This window comes from Micropterus dolomieu, linkage group LG15 (genome assembly GCF_021292245.1).
Source record: "Micropterus dolomieu isolate WLL.071019.BEF.003 ecotype Adirondacks linkage group LG15, ASM2129224v1, whole genome shotgun sequence".
In the NCBI taxonomy this organism is placed as follows: Eukaryota; Metazoa; Chordata; class Actinopteri; order Centrarchiformes; family Centrarchidae; genus Micropterus; species Micropterus dolomieu.
The window spans coordinates 23978955-23997774 of NC_060164.1; the positions used below are offsets into that span (position 1 = coordinate 23978955).

At 38.8% G+C, this 18820-nt stretch overlaps 1 protein-coding gene across 1 annotated transcript in view; it reads right to left on the reverse strand.

The window, feature by feature from the left end:
* Window positions 1-575: 575 nt before the first annotated feature.
* The window catches only part of LOC123984526 (contactin-associated protein-like 4), a 79404-nt gene continuing 61159 nt past the window's right edge, over window positions 576-18820 (reverse strand). The window contains exons 17-24 of the mRNA XM_046071448.1: window positions 16429-16508; window positions 16139-16357; window positions 13465-13704; window positions 11603-11833; window positions 6985-7118; window positions 5114-5201; window positions 1647-1862; window positions 576-774 (exon numbers count right to left, since the gene is read on the reverse strand). Of these exons, the coding sequence (XP_045927404.1) occupies window positions 647-774; window positions 1647-1862; window positions 5114-5201; window positions 6985-7118; window positions 11603-11833; window positions 13465-13704; window positions 16139-16357; window positions 16429-16508 (1336 nt within the window). The 3' untranslated portion in view covers window positions 576-646. The remainder of the gene's footprint in view (window positions 775-1646; window positions 1863-5113; window positions 5202-6984; window positions 7119-11602; window positions 11834-13464; window positions 13705-16138; window positions 16358-16428; window positions 16509-18820) is intronic.

Sequence of the window (18820 nt, forward strand, 5' to 3'; positions counted from 1 at the left end):
GGTGAAAAGAGGAGCTGAGCTGGAAGGCAAAGTTTTCAATTTACTAGTCGATCGATGTTCCAACCCTCACCTGTGGTTATGATCTGTGGGTAGTGACTCAAAAACAAGATCGCGGATACAAGCAGAAGAAATGAGTTTCCTCCACAGGCTAGCTGGGCAAGAGTGAGGTGCTCTGACATCTGGAGATAGCTTGGTGTAGAATTGCTGCTCCTTTGCATTGAAAGGATATAATTGATGTGGTTTGGTATCTGATAAAGATGCCTCCTGGGCACCTTTATTTGGAGGTTTCCAGGCATGTTCCAATTGGGAGGAGACCCCAGCATGCCTTGGGATGGAAAATGTTTCTGGGGAGGATGTCTGGAATACCCTGTTTACCCTGCTGCTACCGCGACCAGACCCTGGTTATGCGGAACATAATAAATGGATGGATGATGGATGAATGGCTCCTGCCTGACAACCAGTAAATATTTCAAAACAAAGGAAAGATGTTTAAACTAAAACTTAGATACAGACTATACCTTGACATTTGTAATATAATATTTACTAAAACAAAGTTTTTGTTAGTTCTTCTTTAATGAGGTGTAAAAAGACCTGGTAGGAGCAGAAGCAACTGTATCATAACTGAGCTTTTATAAATCACACCATCTCATGATTGATAATGATGGCCATGTGACAGTGAAAAAAATATTGCTGCTACAGTACCTCCAATTAGAACTGAGTCACTCCTGATGGCATTCACCAAAGGCTGACCTGTTCCCACTGATCCAGACTGGCCTGCAGCGCAGAGAGAACAGAAGAAATAGAAAGCAGGGACAGAAGAGATGGGTAAAAGGAAAGTGAAGAGAGGACACATGCAGAAGAAGGATAACAGGGGAATAAAAGAGTTGTGAGAAAGAAAAAAAGAAAGCAAAATAAAAGACAAAAGGAGAGGAGCATAGAGGTCAATCCTGACTTGAAAAATTTAAATGGGGAAAGGTACTGCATAGAGATGCTTAAAGGAAACATGTAGAGGCAAACGGAAAACATATATGGGCCCACCATCAGCACAGATAAGACATATTGGATACCACAGCACATTTCCATATAATTCTCTATATGAGTCCCCACAGGGGAAAGATATGGCAAAGGAAACTCTTCCCTGGTCTGAATAAGTTGCCTCATCTAGTGGCTATTAACCCGTTAATTACATTATTAGAGACCCAAAGGTCCCATTTGTAAAGTTTGAGAGGCAGCACCCACACAGATAGCTGGACAGTACCGCCTACGATAACCTCAATAATATTTATTAATTTGAGCCCTTTGAGAAAGTGGGTGCTCTAATTGTCACCCACAGGATTTGGAAGAAACATTATGAGGTCTGGAGTTTGGCTTTGCTACTTGCTGGCTATGTGCTGGCCACTATTCTGTATCTTATTAAATCAGAAAATCCAAATATTTGCAACTGCTTCCTGCACAGCTAAGAAAGTCCACAGTCCAGAAAACATACCTCCAAACACAACCATTCTCAACCTACAAATCTGCATATTTTACATCACTGTCAAACATTCTCCAAAGGATATGTTTTAGACTGATTTCCAATATTGCAAGAAGTTACTGCTATCCATGATTTGTCATTCATTTGGGAATACCCAACATTTTCCTCTGACCTGATATGTGGTGTGTGGTTTCTGCTGCATAGGGATTGGCTGAGGTGGAGCCACAAATGGACTGGACCAGTGGGCCAGTAACGACGACTGGGCTTGTGGCTGGGCTGAGCAGAGCAGCTTTCAAAGGGCTGATGGAGTTAAAGAGGACAGCAGACAGACACCCTGTGAAACCCAGGGAGGCAAGCAGAGACAACTCCGGATCCAACTCACCAGAGTCTGGAGAGAAAGAGAGAGAGATGATTGATGATGATTTATTAGTACATTTAAACATTTTCAGTGGAGCAATAATAACATAAACCTTCCTTGGATATAACATGTATCACATAAAACATTTTGGTACCTAAAACCCTAACCAATATACTGAGCCAGATCTACCATATTGGCAATCTGGGCACGTGCCCAGGGTCCAGAGAGGGGCCCTCTGTGAGGTATTGATTCACGATCAGTTTTTGTAAGAACAAGTTGAGATTAAAACAGTGGAATTAATTTGTAACTGACCCATGGTCAGATAGCTTGTATCTGCGAGTGTAACATTAGTGTTTGTGGAAATGGAAGCGGCATCCGAAAGCCCAGCGGAGCTGCCAAGACAAAGAATGGATAAGGAAGAGAAAGCTGCAATAAAAAATGTCCCGCTAATAAGTAGCTTTTTCAAAAAAGCAAGAAATGAAGAGGAGGATGTCGAGCTAGCCAGTGTTAGCTTGGAAGTATCGTCTACTCTACCAGCTACGCTCAGCCTCAGTAAGTTAACGTTAGCTAACTTTAGCAAAGAAATGGAAAAAGACAAAGATGACGCTGGTCAGCAAACAGAACGAGATAACTACACCTCAGGCTCAACGGCAGTGGCAGGCACCATCATCGCTTATGAGCCTGCACTATGGGGATTGATGGCAGAGAGAGTCTAGGAGGAAATTCTTCTCAAAGGTATTTCAGCCTTTCAGAATCTGCGGCTAACTATCCAGCATCACAGAGGCGGAACGAGGCCGGCGGAAAGACATGATATTATATTATAATTATATAGTCACTGTCCACCAGAAAAATGTATAGCTTTGCTTGTTGCTAGCTGGACTTTGAGGACTTGATGGGCTACATTGCGAAGAAAAAGACAAGAACATAAGAACATATAAAGGTGAGAGCTGTTATGCTATCTGTGAATCAGGAAACGTTGGCTAATATATCATCTGATTGTGTGACCACATAATGAATATTTTTATTTTTATATGCTGTTTGCATAACATGTGTATTGCGTCATTATGGTGTGATAACTGCCATAAACCTGAGTAAGAGTTAGTTTGTCAAGTGCAGTATATGTTGGCTTTTGGAGTGTATGAAGTTACCCAGCTCACTTAGTGACAGTTCTTTTGCAAACTGCACCCAGCAGTGTTGTGGTATGACGTTGTATCTTCAGTCAGTCATGTGCCAGAATTATTAGTGTGCTTTCTGCTTGGGTAATTTTCAGTGAACACTATTTTGCCATAGTCTTGAGCCATACAATGCATTGAGATTAATTTATTTTATAATTGTACTGTGATTTGTGATTGAGATGGCAGTATTTGGTTTATTGAACTGGACAGGCAGACTTGCTGATCTGGCCTTGCCCATATATTAATGGCTAAATCAAAGTATGCTGATAAAGACAAATATTTCAAACGAACGTTTATAGTGGGTTTACAGTAGCAGTGCCACACCTGGATCAGGGAAGTCCCACAGCCTCCAATCTTAGTAACAACCTATTTCTTAGCCTGTCTCTGAAGGTGCTGTTAAAGAAGAATATAACTAGGTCATGACAAAGTAAATTACAGTGGTGCTATGTCTCTGTTACATATCTGATCTGTTTAACAGGCAGAGGCAGTAAGAAAACAAGAGCAGAGGTATTTTGATAGAATAGTCTGTCATGCTGAGGAAGGTTAAACTGTTCAGGCGGACTGCCAGGTTTAGTTGGATTATATATCTGCAGAGGCAAAAGCTTTATTGTTCAACACTGTGATAAACCTACTGTGTGTAGATATAAGCACAAATGTACATCATACTCAAGAGGTACTAAATTACTGGGCCAAAGAAGATGTCATATGTATGAGGTGAAAGGCTCAGTGGCATCATTTAAGCACCCATAACTTCACAAGAGAACATCCTCAAAGATGTTTTGGTTTTTATATGTCTAACAGTATGCGCGCCCTATTTGGAAAGTTTGAATTGTATTGTGTACACGCTGGATCCAAGCACAGGAGCAGACAACTAGGAAAATGCTTTTTGCTAAGTAACTGATTTGAAGAATTAACAGCAGGTGCACTACTAGCACATTTTGAATGCACTGTTGACCAACATATTGTCTGATTAAAAACTACAGTACATGATGTAAGATTGCTCTGTGGTTGGCACCACAGTGGCATATACAGGCCAATGTTGTGGCAATACTTCTTGTCAATAAAGAAAATCTGTTTTCTTTACTTGTAACAAAAGCACCTTTAGTATGTATTGTTTGAAATCCTGCATTGGCTGCAAATCAGTAGGTGTGTTTTGTTTGTTTTGTTGTTTAAAGGCCACAGTGGACACCATCTTTCAAAATTTCAATTTCTGCAATACTTTGGTTGATGACCAAATACCAGCAAAACATATTACATTCTTATCAGCCTGAGCTGTACTTTTTGTTAAGTGCTAAATAGATCAATGATTAACATTGTGAGATCAAAAACAAAAGAACAAAAATTTTACCTGCTAAACATCAGCATGTTAGTATTAATATTGTAAGTTTGTTAGCATTCTGGGGTAGCTAAAAGCACCGCTGTGCCACTTACACGCAGACTCTTCTTTTCTGAACAGGGATCGGGGTATTGGGCTTGAGTAAGTAGCTTGATGACTGAAACTCTGTGTAATTAAACTGCATTGTTATATAAAAGTATTTCGCTAACAGGTTTAAGCTGTCATATCAAAAAATAGCCTACAGTATCTTACTGTTCATTTTGAAGCATTGATTTCCCCATTGTTTCCTTTATAATGCATATTATAATCTGATGAAAGAAAGCCAAGATATGTTTAGATCTCACTAATGCAGTTAATGTAATTGGACTTGTTGCTATCTGAATTATCATTATTTCTCAAGTCATATGTCTATGTGTATATATAGACCTTCCTTTCTGGTCCACTCATGTCTTGTACCAGGAACTCATTTTCATGAGTCATGTCGTGTTATATATTTATATTTTCTGTTAAGATATTCTTGCTTTTTCCCTTGCATTAGATGTGCTAATAGGTGGACTGTCTCATCTTAGTGTTGAGAGTGCCTGACATTTACTTTTGTTTATTCTTTACCTGCTATACCTTCTAGATAGCAGCTAACGGCTGCTGCGGGGATCCAACTGTCATGATAAACGTTTCCAACACCTCATTGTCTGATGAGGAAAAACATCTCTGAAATGAGTGCACTGCAGCCTGAAAAGCCTTGTCTGGATTTTTGTAGCAGTTTCACTTACCAAGCACTCTGCCAAGAACTAATGATCTGATGCCATTGAATTCTACATCAAATGTCAGGTTAAAGTCCTCTTTGTTGTTCTGGTCAATCTGAAAGAAAATGAAAGGTTGACAAAGAAGCATCTCAGCATCAGTGGAAGGTAAGTAGTTTTTCTCAATTTCTTAAACACTATAACCAGGCTATTGAACTAAAATTTCAAAACCATAACTCCATTTTTCAAAAACCACACCCATCTACACACAAATCCCTTCATTTCTCATTGCCTACACCATGCAGTCATTGAGAAAGCACTTACATTCAATATTGTTCACTCAATCAGCACAGGTTGAGCTCAATTAGCACTCAGCTACCCAGGTGGAAACACAAACAGTCAAAATTGATAACACACCAATCAGAACCTTCAATAGATAAATAATAATAATAGATAAAAGGGCCAGAGTCAGTTCATTCAGTTTTGGTACAATAGATCTAAGGGGACACCAGAGACAAGGAAGAGGAGGAGGAGGAGGAGGAGGAGGAAGAGCAGTATGGAGAGGAGGAAGAGGTGAAGGAAGAGGAACAATAGGAGTTGGAGGAGGAGGAGTAGGGAGGAGAGGAGGAGGAGGACAAGAATCTCTGGCCTGTCCCAGACCAAAGACAGGATGCTGGGGCAGAATAATTTTTGTTTGGTGTGTTGTATTGTACAGCACACTAAGGAAAAGGAATGTGTGCAAATGTGCAAATGTATACATTTGTTATCCTTTTTGTTGTGTTCATCGTTTTTGTAGTATTGTTTTGAATTTATCTCACCAGTGTGTACGACTGTGTTGTAGAGTGTGTGTTTTTGAGGGCTTGTGTTTATGTCTGAGGGCAAAGTTTGGTTTTTCAGCAAGATTGAATGCTTTTGAGTGGAGAGCTTCATTTTGGGTGAGAAGTTGTGGATTTGTGTTTAGTTTTGAGAAAACGAGGCATCATTTCAAGAAATATGTTTAAGCAATCGAGAAAAACTGTAAAACATAACTCATCTGAAATGCAAAGAATTACACGTTTAGGCAGAACAGTTCTTGTGATTTTCGTCATGATTACACAACTTGGTATATGATTTGCTGAGCCTCACCAAAATAACTATTCAACACAAAGCAAAAATGTGCAATATACCAAGATGGGTAGAAATTTTGGCTATTGTACCAACAAGACCTGAGATGAGCATTATTGAGACTGACCCCCCCAAGAAGAACGACATTATCTGTCATTTAAGCCAGTGCCCCAAAACAACATTTGTTTAGATTCAAGTGACAAATTCCTCTAGCAGCCACAGTCAGAGGAGCAAAGGAGGAAGTCAAGGGACTTTATTATAGAGCGACAACGTTGGGGTGGATTGATGGGTCATGTCAGACTTTAATAAGGGAGACTGCTGTTTGTCTCCCACTTCCCGTTTCCAAAGTCAACATTTTTAATGACATAGATCACACAACAACCTTATACCCAGTCTTTAGGTTAGAGTCAACTTAATGAATGCGGTGAATCAACCACAACATGTCTTTGAATCAGGTGCCCCAAGTTACCATAATGTATTAAACAGGGACCTGCCAAACCGAACTATGCATTTTAAGCAGGAGGATATAGTACCCAAAACTAGCAGAAAGAGTCTTATTTTAAAGGTATAAGAAAAAGCACTTTGAGATGTGTATCCAAGTTGCCAATCACATGTTTGTTTCTACGGTTTCACTGCAGCTCAGCCTTTATCATCTGCAGCTCGTCCCTGCTGTCTTCTTATAGCTTCTCCTGCTGGTAGCTGAAGTCAACTGACAGAAAGGATGCTGAGAAAACCAGGGTGACTCAGGGTTTAGTACTGACTGGGAGAAATATTTCCGTCTGTTGTGTGTGTGTTACCTGCACAGAGACTGTGTCTGCAAGTCTGCTGATGGTAACAGCATGTAGCTGTCCATTGGCAAGGTTCGTCACTTTGCTCCTCAGGATGTCAGCATCTTTGCTGCTGTCCAGTCTGTATCTCACCTCCAGCTTGTCTGCACACACAAATCAACAAAACAACACACTGCTATAGACTCAAACATAGAAGGACAGGCAAATTAAATATTTTTGATACAAAATTTCTCAAAAAACTAACTTTTATTATTATTAGGAAAATCTAACGTACTGTGGAAAAATACGTGATAAATAATAAAGAACATAGAAATTAGTTCTTCTTGGTCATTATAAAAAATGATGAACAAAATATTAATAACCATTAACGGTTCTTAATCTATACATTGAATATTCAGGATTTTCACTTTCAGTTTTATAAATTCCTAAAAGCCACCCAGTTACTATGTAGCAACAAACAAAACCACTAAAATTGACAATATATTTTGTTAAATCTGTCCTTGTACCCGTTGTCCACTTTAACAGAAATGTATTTTTAGAGACCTGGATGTTCCAGGGCAACAGAAGATAATTAATACACAACAAATAATTAAATATTTAGAAGATTAGTGCCAAGTACTGCCAATAATGGTATACAGAATCAAGTTAATTTATGATTGAGGCTGTGTGGATAAGACATACAGGAAAAGGCTGGAAAGCATACTATGTTCCATTTCAAAGTGCAAATGCATAATAGCTACATGTAGAGCAAATCATATCAGCATATCTTCGATTAGAATTAGAATTGTAAATGCATGTTATCCAGGTGAGACCACAGTGCGATGTGACTAGGAAGAAGAGTTTCTATATATACAGTTGAGGCATATAGCGAGAGCAGGGGTGAGTGTTGAAGGACAGAAGTTTTCCCAAGTTCTTGAATCATGCATTATTAATTTTTTCAGCTCTATTAATTTTTTTTAACATTTAACACCTTGACTTTTGTGCAACACACCTATGCGAGGAGAAGAGACAGAGAAAAGTGAGAGGCAGTTTTGCAGTTGGTTCACATGTAATGACCATGATTAACAAGTCACAGGAGGTGTCTCTGCCACTGGCGTAGAGACTGTCAGAAAGCGTGTAGGTGGTGAATCAGATGATTTCCACATGTCCTTGTTTTCCTACTGAAGTCTTTTAGTTTCAAGAACAGATGTTACATCTGGTCAATCTAAAAAGTAAGATAAAATATTTTTAGCAATTCAGATCTCAACAGTTCTCTAGTTCTCTTAATGCTTTCAAATATAATACATCAAAATGATTTAAAGGGCAATACTTTTCAGTTAACAGGGTATAATGTCCAGCTTGTGCTCCACTAGCGCATTATTAATTGACATTTGCAGTATGGGGACAGATGACTGACCAATTGAATAAAGAGAACTCGAAGTAGACATTAGGCAAAAACCACAGTACAATACAATTCAAATTACAAATTTGTTTTAATTTGCTTAATTGTGTAACTTTTTAAAAATTTAAGCATTAAGACACATGTACTCTCAGTTGTTCAGCAGTAGAGAAACAAGATGAAAAACAGAGGCTTTAATGGAATAATTTACTCTGAAAGAAATTATTACCTTGTTTTCCTAAAACAAAAACCTAGGAATGCATGTCTTCAGGAATGTTTACAATCAGGAATGTTTACAATCTTACAATCTTATAATATTGCATGGTAGACAGTAGACTTTGTGTATCTATAATTTAGGAATTGGTTTGTTGTACCACATGGAAGTTTTGATAGGCCTGTGTCAGGATTCGTTCTAAATGTACGCACATTTTCAAGCACGAGAAGAAATAGATTTTCTGGCTAGAGATGAGCAAATGTCATAAATGAGATTCATGTAATTTGAGTCAGCTGTTAAAAAACAGCCTCTTATCCTCATTTTAATAGAAAAGAAAGTGCAGTTACAATAATAATATTCATGATATCCATGTATATATTTTTGTTTGTCTTGTTTGGGTTTAATTTTCAATAGCTTCCTTCTGAATTCATTGCTTTCCGCTTTGTAATCTTTTATGTCAGAGGAAGGCACCAAGGAGAATTAAAAAAACTGTCTCTACTCACAGCTGCTTCACAGCAATAATGCAACTTTAACAAAAGAAAGAGGGACAAGAAGTTATCGTTCACCATGATAGATCAGTAAATCCAGTTACATATCTCTTCCAGATTCAGATGCACTAAAACCACCAAAATGATACTTTAAAGTATAAGGCAGCCAATATTTTTTATTGTAAATTAATTTCATAAAAAGACCAAAACCATCAGTGAGTTAATCTGTCTCTCAGTACTTATGTAAATTCATTTCATAAAAACCAAAACTCAGTGAGTTAATCTGTCTCTCAGTACTTACTGATTTCTTTATAAAGAGGCGATGTGGAATTGATTCACTCAGCTTAACAGTCTGGCTCATTGCTGTGTTTTTAATAGTTTTTGGATGACTATATATAGTTTAAAACTTCAGGGTGGTACCTCTACACAGATGCAGCTTCACCTTTAATTGCTAACAACACAGCCAAACATCAATCAACCCAGCTGCTCACAGTGTTAGCGCAGAGTTTTATCACCAAAACAAACCTGTTCCTGAGTCTTGATGGGATGCTTCAGTTTTAATGCAGCTGCCTGATCATCATCATGGCAACTCTAATGACCTGCTGGCCATCAGCTTCCTCCAGTCTGGGTTATTAAAACAGCCTCTTCATAGTCTATTTACAGCTAATCTAGGCAGAACCCCGTTTTCAATAGGTTCATCAGCTTAGTTGTCCTTTCCAATTTGAATGACCTGACTTGCCACTCTTCTGGGTGATTAAACAAAGTGAATGAAGTGAAGTGAATAGCAGCAGAGGAGAGGAGAAATGGATTAAAAGTAAGAATAAGGAGAGCAGAAAAAGAACAGAAAGGAGTTAGAGCAGATGAAGAAGAGGGGTGACAGGAAGTTTTCTTTAGGAGAAGAGCAAGGACTTGCCACAATGTCTTGACTCACATAGCTGTGCCTTCATTGTGTTGTTGATCAACTAGGACATAATGTAGTAGCTGATGCATAATACAATAAAAATGCAACAAAATATGCCTCTGCTTTGAAAATGCAATAAAACCTGTAATTTTAATGAGGTGCTGGATAACAAGATGTCAGGTTGTTTCATTAATTAGTAATTAGGTATACACTAAAATGAATGCAGTCATCAATACAGTAAATCCTACCTTTATGAGGGTTATAATGTTGTTTTTGTTGAAACTGGTCTGAGGTGTTTTTTCAATTGTAGGATTATTTTGAAGGATGTAGTTGTAGATGTAATTTGTGGTGCTGTTTAACTGTATTTTTTAGTCTACCCTCAATGATATAAATACTGTGGACAATATAATTGAAATACCTAATTTCAGCTGACAACTGAGTGTACACATACTGTACATTTTCAACTTGTGTTCTTATGTCGACACTGAGGTACGTACCTGAAGTTATTATATTCTCTTTTTCATACGTCATCCTATTAATATTTAAGAAATGTGTCAAACACCTTATGAAGTCAGAAATGTTGGACAATCTTCCATATGACATTATATATATATATATATATATTTTTTTTTTATGTTACCATGTTTTGTTTTGTGTTGATGTAATTTAATCCAACAGTTAAGATAATATCTTTCTACAGAGCATCACAATTAAGCAAAACAAAGTCAGACAAAAACAAATTGGGAAGTTGTCATATGTCAAACTATTCTTCTTTCATGTTAATTCAAAGAATCTATAGAGCCACTAAACATAAAACCATAATTGCCCCATGAATACTGCTGCTACACTGGAGCATCTGTGGAGCTTGTTTACATGGTAAAGAAGGGAGAAAAAAAGCCTCCTTTGTCCACTGGAGAGAAGATTAACTTCATGATGATTCTTAAGGCCAAGTTGTATGATCAAATACAACAGAGTAGCCATCAACAGAGGGAAATAAAGTACAGGTAATGCCTCCTGCAGACTACACGACTTTCAGCGTCGGCTGATCGTCATGCCGTTCACACTACACAACTTGCCGTCTTGAAGTCGTTGTGGCGTTCACACTACGTGACTGATCGGTGACAGGCGGCCGGACAGTACACGAGCTGAGAGCGGCTGTGTCACCCGACGGCTGGTCTCCAAACCACGTTTTGACAAGAAAACACACATGAAATGAGAAAAGGGAAATAACGCCAACCTACACACGAAACAGCTGTTTGTTATTATAAAGATAGAAATTATAAAGACAAACAATATGGGTGAAAGAATGGATTAGCACACACAGGTAGCAGGGATTGTCTGAGCTACAGAGAGAGCTGGAGGTGAGTAAAAAGGGTTTTGCGGTGAAAAAGTAGCTGCTTACTCTCATTGGCTGGATTCGGCTGACTCTTCCAGATATTTGGCATGCTACGTATCTGGCAGACGTCGGCGATGTGTCAGAAATGTGTCGGGGAGCTGTTTTGATGCATTGTTGTGTAGTTCACACGTAACTGGCAACCGCTGATTTACCCCCGATCACAGCCTGATGGTCACTGAGCTCGCCGAGTGGCAAATCGAGCTAAAAATTGTGTAGTGTGAACTAGGATTAAGAGGATCTGAGTGCTCACCATGCTTGTTAAGCAGCAGGGCCAGGTACTCTCTGTGGTAGGAGCTGACGTAGAGGAGCAGAGCGGGACTCTGGCTGGTCCTGAACCTCAAGGAGATGTTTTCTGCTCTCAGGGTCATGTCAGAGTAGATGGATGAGGGCAGGGCGCTGCTGTTCCTGTTCAGCTCGTTCAACGCCGGCTCCTTCAAGGTGTAGCTTACGGATGTTCCTGACTTGAAGCTGGCTGAAACCTCTGCAGGGAGTGAGACAGTGTTACTTCATTTGTAGCTGCTTGGTAAGCAGTTATGTTGAACATGTGGCTAAAATATGAATATCCATTTGAATGAGTGTATATTTTGTATGTCTTCACATGAAGTTAGTTTGCCTTTACAGTCTGTACGGTACATGACACCCTCTATCCTTAGACCCTCAACCCAAATTTACCTTTAACTGGGGGAAAAAAATCACACTGCAAAAACTAATCTTGCAGGCTACGGGGGCTGTATCACTGATTCATATAAAGTATGTACAGCACCTCAGCAGCACTGACAACATCTACAGCAATTAGTGAACTCATCAGCCAAAGGAAAACCAGATGACAGGTAAAATGCAAAATCTGGCTGTTAATTATAACACAGTCGTGTATTTCCGTCACATATATATACCTGTGGAGCGCCAACAAGCAACACAGCTGGGCTTGTTAATTATTGAATATGAGGCTGTGTTACTGTGCTGATGTGATGACTCAATGTTCCTGTGATAACTTAAATAACACGAAGTCTAGGTGTCTAGTCTTAAAACAACTTAAAACAACATCTGACTCCATAAGGATGCCCAACAGACTGACTTTACAGACAGTAATATGAGAAACATTTGTTGCTTTCTATTTTAGTATCATATGATTTTAAAAGTCAAAAATATTATTGAAGAAATTCTCTGTTTCTGCACTAAATAGACAATGATGGTGGAAAACCTCTTAAATAATCGGAAAACGTTATTACAGTATATTAACCTTGGTATTTTATACCAATATTAGAAAAGTAATTGGACAGACTAATAATTTGTAACTACAATATGAGTTAAAAATATTCTGACACATTCAGGCATGCTATAAACATAGAAGAGAAATGATATTCTATCAAGTACACCACATATGATTAGCAGCTGTGTACACAGTGGTGCAGTGTGCACAGAATGACTTTAGGGCTCCTGTATACAGTATATGTGTATATTAGCTCTTTAATGTGTCTCTCCTTGTAATTGTGTATGTGGTTTATTTATAGACCACTTTCAGGTGCTGTAACACATATTCAGATGTTGGAGGTCAGCTGCTGTCTTCATGGTTCAGTTCTACATTTTACCATGGACTGAACTCTCCTTCTATAAATAAATTTGCATTCAGATAATGCCAGTTTGTAAGGTAGCTAACTGTGGTATCAGCTTCCTCCTAAACTTCAATACCTAGAATTTGTTACAGCATTCAATAAGGCCCCAATATCCCCAACATTTCCCACCAGCTCACTGTTAAAGTTTTGAAACTCAACTGTGCAGATTTTGGAAGTTGGGTTCACTATAAATTCTAACTTTAGCTACGATAAATTGTAGCTATAGCTGCATTTCAACATTGCTTACCTGAGTTCTCTAATTACCACTCATACAGATTTTCACAAGACTATAAAACGACGGATAAGAGCTCAAGACAAATCTTCTTTATTAGAATGTTTCTGAATTGACCTACACAAACACCATGGCAATGTTTTCACATTGGCTATTTCTTCTGGTGTCTTGTTTTTCATTTAGTCATTATTTCGACATATCTACTTCTGAAGTGTGTCTCCATTGTGGCACCAGGTGCTGCTGCAAGATTAGTGACTAAGTCCATACCTCTGTCGCAGAAGGCTCCAGTGTAAGCAGAAGGGCCGCAGTCGCAGGAAAAGCTGTTGGGTCTCTCCACACAGAGACCCTGGTTCTGGCAGAGTGAGCCATAGCTGCTGCAGTGGCCTGGACATCCTGCCTGAACCCCGGGAGTGATCTTCGCTCTCTCCTCCAGGTCCAGGGTGATGCCATTGAGCTGTAGAGAGCGAATACAACCCCGAAAGCCCTTCTGCCTGGACGCCGTGCCTCCTGAAGACAAAAAGATAAACCAGCATACTTGAAGGCGTTTTGTCTGTTCTCCTTTTCTTTTTTTTCTTATATTTCTGTGTAGGCTACACATAATATCTATAGGGTTTTTGATTACCTAGTTAATCATTTAGTTTATAGAAAAAGGACCTCACAACTTCCTAAAGCCCAAGGAGATGTATTAAAATATCTTATTTTGTGTGAACAATAATCCAAAACACAAAGATATCCAATTGACAAAGACATAAAACACAGAAAAGCACAAATCCTCATATTTAAGAAGCTGGAACCAGAGAATGTCTGGCGTTTTTTGCTTGATATATGAAGCAATTATTCTATTATCAAAATTGTTGTAATTAATTTTTGATAAACTAATCGATTAATTGGCTATTATGTCAGCAGTACATACTGTATGTTTGAATCACCCTTTTCTAGTTTGCACTTTTTCAAAGCTGATGCTTCTATTGCCAGTAACTGATACTTTGAGCAAATATGTTTATTCAGCCTAATTGTGACGATTTAAGCAATTCTCCATCATATTGTTTTGAACTGAATTGGTGAGGAAAAGAGTTAAAAACATTTTGATCTTTGGACAAAATAATGAAACCCACTCAAATGTTCTTTTTGCTGTGGGTTACAGCAGCTCATTATAGGATCATACTTTGTTTTTGCATGTTTTAACTCAGCAACAAATCATGATTACTTTATATTACAGCTGACCATTTTTCAAAGCAAAGTGTAGGGTTTCATGCTTTTTAAAGCATTTCCTACTTTCCAGGCAGCCATTCATTTGCTTACATTTCTGAACAATATGAAAGCCGACCTTGTAACTTCCTCTTGTTGTGTAATCCATCACAGTGAATATCAAGTCTTAATTATTTTCTATTTACAAGTTCCTTTAATGTTGCATGCCAATGCAGCTTAAGTGCAGATTGATTTGAAAGGTCTGCACTGCTTAACCTCATAGCAGTGATATAACTTTATCAAAAATAAATGCATGTTCTCTATAATGGATTATGTAACCCAAGCATGTTTTAAAAGTCTTTCATACTGTACAAAAATGAATAGAAAGCAAATCACATCATCTATGTGATCAACTGTGGAGCAACCCAGACTGATACCTGATTTTAATATTAACATCTGAATATACTTTGTACCTCCAGACAGATTTGTCACCACACTCATAGCGAATTTTTAAAATGATGAGGTGATGAAACACAGTGAAACCCAAACAGGCAGGTGAGAAATTCAAGGAGTTGATTTTTTACTGGCTGTTTGCCAGCCGAGCACCATGCTGATTGTTGATATCTGGAAAGTTGGCGAGCTGTCAATCTGTCTGACAGTCTGCTTGTCCTGCCTGGCTGGCTGACTGTGACAGGAAAACATTTTTTCCCCTTTCTAGGGCAGAATTTAAACTCCAAAAGTTTTTGTTTTCTGACTTCTTGCATTACAACCTCCAACTGTCCTCAGAGTTCAGGCTCTGCAACATTATAATTGTCTCAGAGTGCCAAACTGGCAACCTCAAGACTGTTATGATGAGATAAACAGCTTTCCAGGACTGCAGAGATGATGAGGTTCATATCAGGGCCTGGAGTTTCATCAGAAGCTGTCAGGAAAGGACTACCTTAACTAATGTGTTCAAACACTGTACCAAGGTTATTGCAAGGAAACTGACCACTGTAAAAGCAACTTTTCACTGCATGGCCCTAAAGCGTTTTTCTATCAACTTGTGAGGATTTTCTCTCAGTCCATTAAGGTACTACTTCCATAAACTCTGTACCTCACATTGCTAAGGTTTAGGAACAAGGATTGTTATAGGCTGATTGATCTCACTTAAATCTGTCAGTTTCAACGTGGGTCAATAACCAGAGACAGCACTGCAATATGTTCCCTGTGTGAATTGGGATGGGAAGCAGAGCTTTAATGCAGAGTTTTGCTGAAGGGTTTAGATTCTGTTACTATCTGCTTTCTTCAGGAGGCTCAGAAGAAACAAAGATGTAAAATTGCCAGCCTCCCTGAGGTCAATGAAAATGTCCCGTACAAGTCGTTTTTTGTGTGGTATGTGGGTGAAAGAGAGAAGGACAGAGTGCGTAAAAGAAAGAAAGTGAGAGGAAAGCAGAGACAGAATTTTATAACAATTCAAGAGGTCTTGAAGTGTACAATAAGAAAAAGCCTGACAGCCACTACCGCCAGCACTCTGCGATAATAACAGATACCACATGGTTCTCATGGAAGGCAGAAATGGAGGAAAGGTTAGTGGAAATGTATCCATGACTGCTGATGTATCTTAAGAAATGATATGTATGGTCAAAGAGATGTTGTAAATATTATATAGTTTTTTTTTCCTTTGTTGAAGTCTAAAAAGGCAGCTTTTAATAGCATTTTAAGTGTGCGCAGTAGCCCTACAGGAACACACTACACGCACAGACACACACACCTATAAATAACTGGCTGTTCAGCTGCAGGTGGATGTGGCCATCAGCAGGAGCCTCCTGCGTGGCAGCAGGGAGCTCGTCAAGGCGAAGTGATGCCTCTTTAACGTTACGCTCAGCTCGAATGCGATGCCACCTGTTATCGTTCAGCGGGAAGTCAGCCTTCACACGAACCTCCAGCGGACCGTTACCCACGTCAAAGGAGAAGAGGACCTCAGTGGAGGCTGCATCAGGGAAGGAAGAAAATCAAGATTTACTGTACATATTCAACAAAGTCCCTTCTGAGCACTCATACATTCTGTCTTCTGTCTCTCCCTGCAGCTTGTTCTCCACTTGTTCCACCTGTAGACAGGCCAGGTGTTGGCCAGTGATCTGCTATCAGCACACACGCACACACACAAAGGTATGCTCAGGCATAGTTACAGTATGCACAGGGTATGATTTGAGTTGTAGCTGTTGTTTTTATCATTTCCTAATTGCTGATCGTATATTTATCTATATTTGTAAAGCAAAACCTACAGTAGGTCTGACCCCCAATAGTCGAAGAATCGATGCTTCGATGGAAGGAGCCTGATTGGACTGTCAATCTCACAGTTGAAGCTTCGCAGTGAAACAAGGATCATGCCATTTTGGCGATATGGGGGTGCTCAACGTCTGATTTTACATAGAACCACCACTTTTCTCCCAATAAGTTAATATACAGCCTATTACAATATACATTTCAACGTTTAATGCTGTAAATAAACATGTCAAAAGAATAAAGCTTCCAATAAATGTTTTTAAAGTGCGTAAATAAATCCAAAATTGTAACCCTAACCATGGGCGTAGCGTGTGTGGTGGCGAAAGAGGAACACTAGCTGAAGAGACTGAGACCCTCACTGGTGCTTTGCCGAGTTGTCCACACCTCGCGGGACTTTTGGATGATTTATCACCATTGATGAACCACACAAAGAATATTTTATCATTTTTAAACAGCCGGCTACTTGAAATACACCCGCAAGGAACTGCGATGTGCATGCAGTTGTCGGCAGCACGGCATACACATGAAACTCACACATGACTGGTGAATGACAGGCGAGAGAGAGAGAGAGAGAGAAAAGGGTCAACAAAAAGCCTCAGTTTAGCTGGAAATTTACAGCGTGTTGGCCATAGAGAATGCAGCTCTACTGTGTGTCTCAAACCCCCTCTTGCTACTTGTTTTCTCTTGTTACCCTTTTACCAAGGATCAAGCTCACTCCGAAGCCCTTATAAACCATCTGTGGAATAAAAATATGAAGAGATTTTTGTAGAGCCAGTTGACACATTGACACATGAAGTCTACTTTGATAATATATGCAAACTAAAGTAATGTATCACTCAAGAAAGCAAACACAAACTGACACCTACAAGCTCATACAGATGTCACTCTAAAGAGCAGTTGTCATAACAAGCGCTTACAGTGACAGCAGGAAATCTAAACAGCTGTAGATGTGACAGCTACAAAGATAAAACACTATTTTAGGTAGTTTTTACAGCAACTACCTACAAGGACGCCATGCTATTCACCAGCTACATTCAGTGAGTTTACATGCTGTCAACCTGAGTTCTTAATTATCATTGCAAAAATTCTGCTGGATATATTCTGGGGACAAATGCATGTTTCCTGTTCCACAAATGTAATGCCTTTCTCACTTTTGAATTCCCACATGAATGCTTTGAGAAGTCAGCCTTGTTTTACCCCAGAACTTAAATGCAACATGCATTTGTGGATAAGAGGCTGGGAAAAGGTTCTCAAAACTCCAAACCAAGGTAATTATAGTTTTTAATTTTTCATCAGTTTCTATATTAATTTCGTTTTGACTTTTTGTTTTCAATTTCAGTTTAGTTTTAATTAGTTTTTAACGTGAGTTTGCTAGTTTAGTTCAGTTTTTATTTTTGGAAAATGCTTTTATTAGTTTTAGTGTTAGTTTTTAACAATAAAATACAAGTACAACCATAAATATCTATGAAAAGGTGTGAAAAGGGACACCCTTTGTTAAGCTATCTGAAGCTTGTACAAACACTAATAAAAAAAAAAAATACACACTAGCCAGTAAGCTAAGCTAAATGCAAGCGTAACACACACACACACACACACAGGTGCTGGTCATATAATTAGAATATCATAAAAAAGTTGATTTATTTCAGTAATTCCATTCAAAAAGTGAAACTTGTATAATGTATACATTCATTCCACACAGACTAATAAATTTTAAGTGTTCATTCCTTTTAATTTTGATGATTATAACTGACAACTAATGAAAACAAATCAGTATCTCAGAAAATTAGAATATTGTGAAAAGGTTCAATATTGAAGACACCTGGTGCCACACTCTAATCAGCTAATTAACTCAAAACACCTGCAAAGGCCTTTAAATGGTCTCTCAGTCTAGTTCTGTAGGCTACACAATCATGGGGAAGACTGCTGACTTGACAGCTGTCCAAAAGACGACCATTGACACCTTGCACAAGGAGGGCAAGACACAAAAGGTCATTGCTAAAGAGGCTGGCTGTTCACAGAGCTCTGTGTCCAAACACATTAATAGAGAGGCGAAGGGAAGGAAAAGATGTGGTAGAAAAAAGTGTACAAGCAATAAGGATAACCGCACCCTGGAGAGGATTGTGAAACAAAACCCATTCAAAAATGTGGGGGAGATTCACAAAGAGTG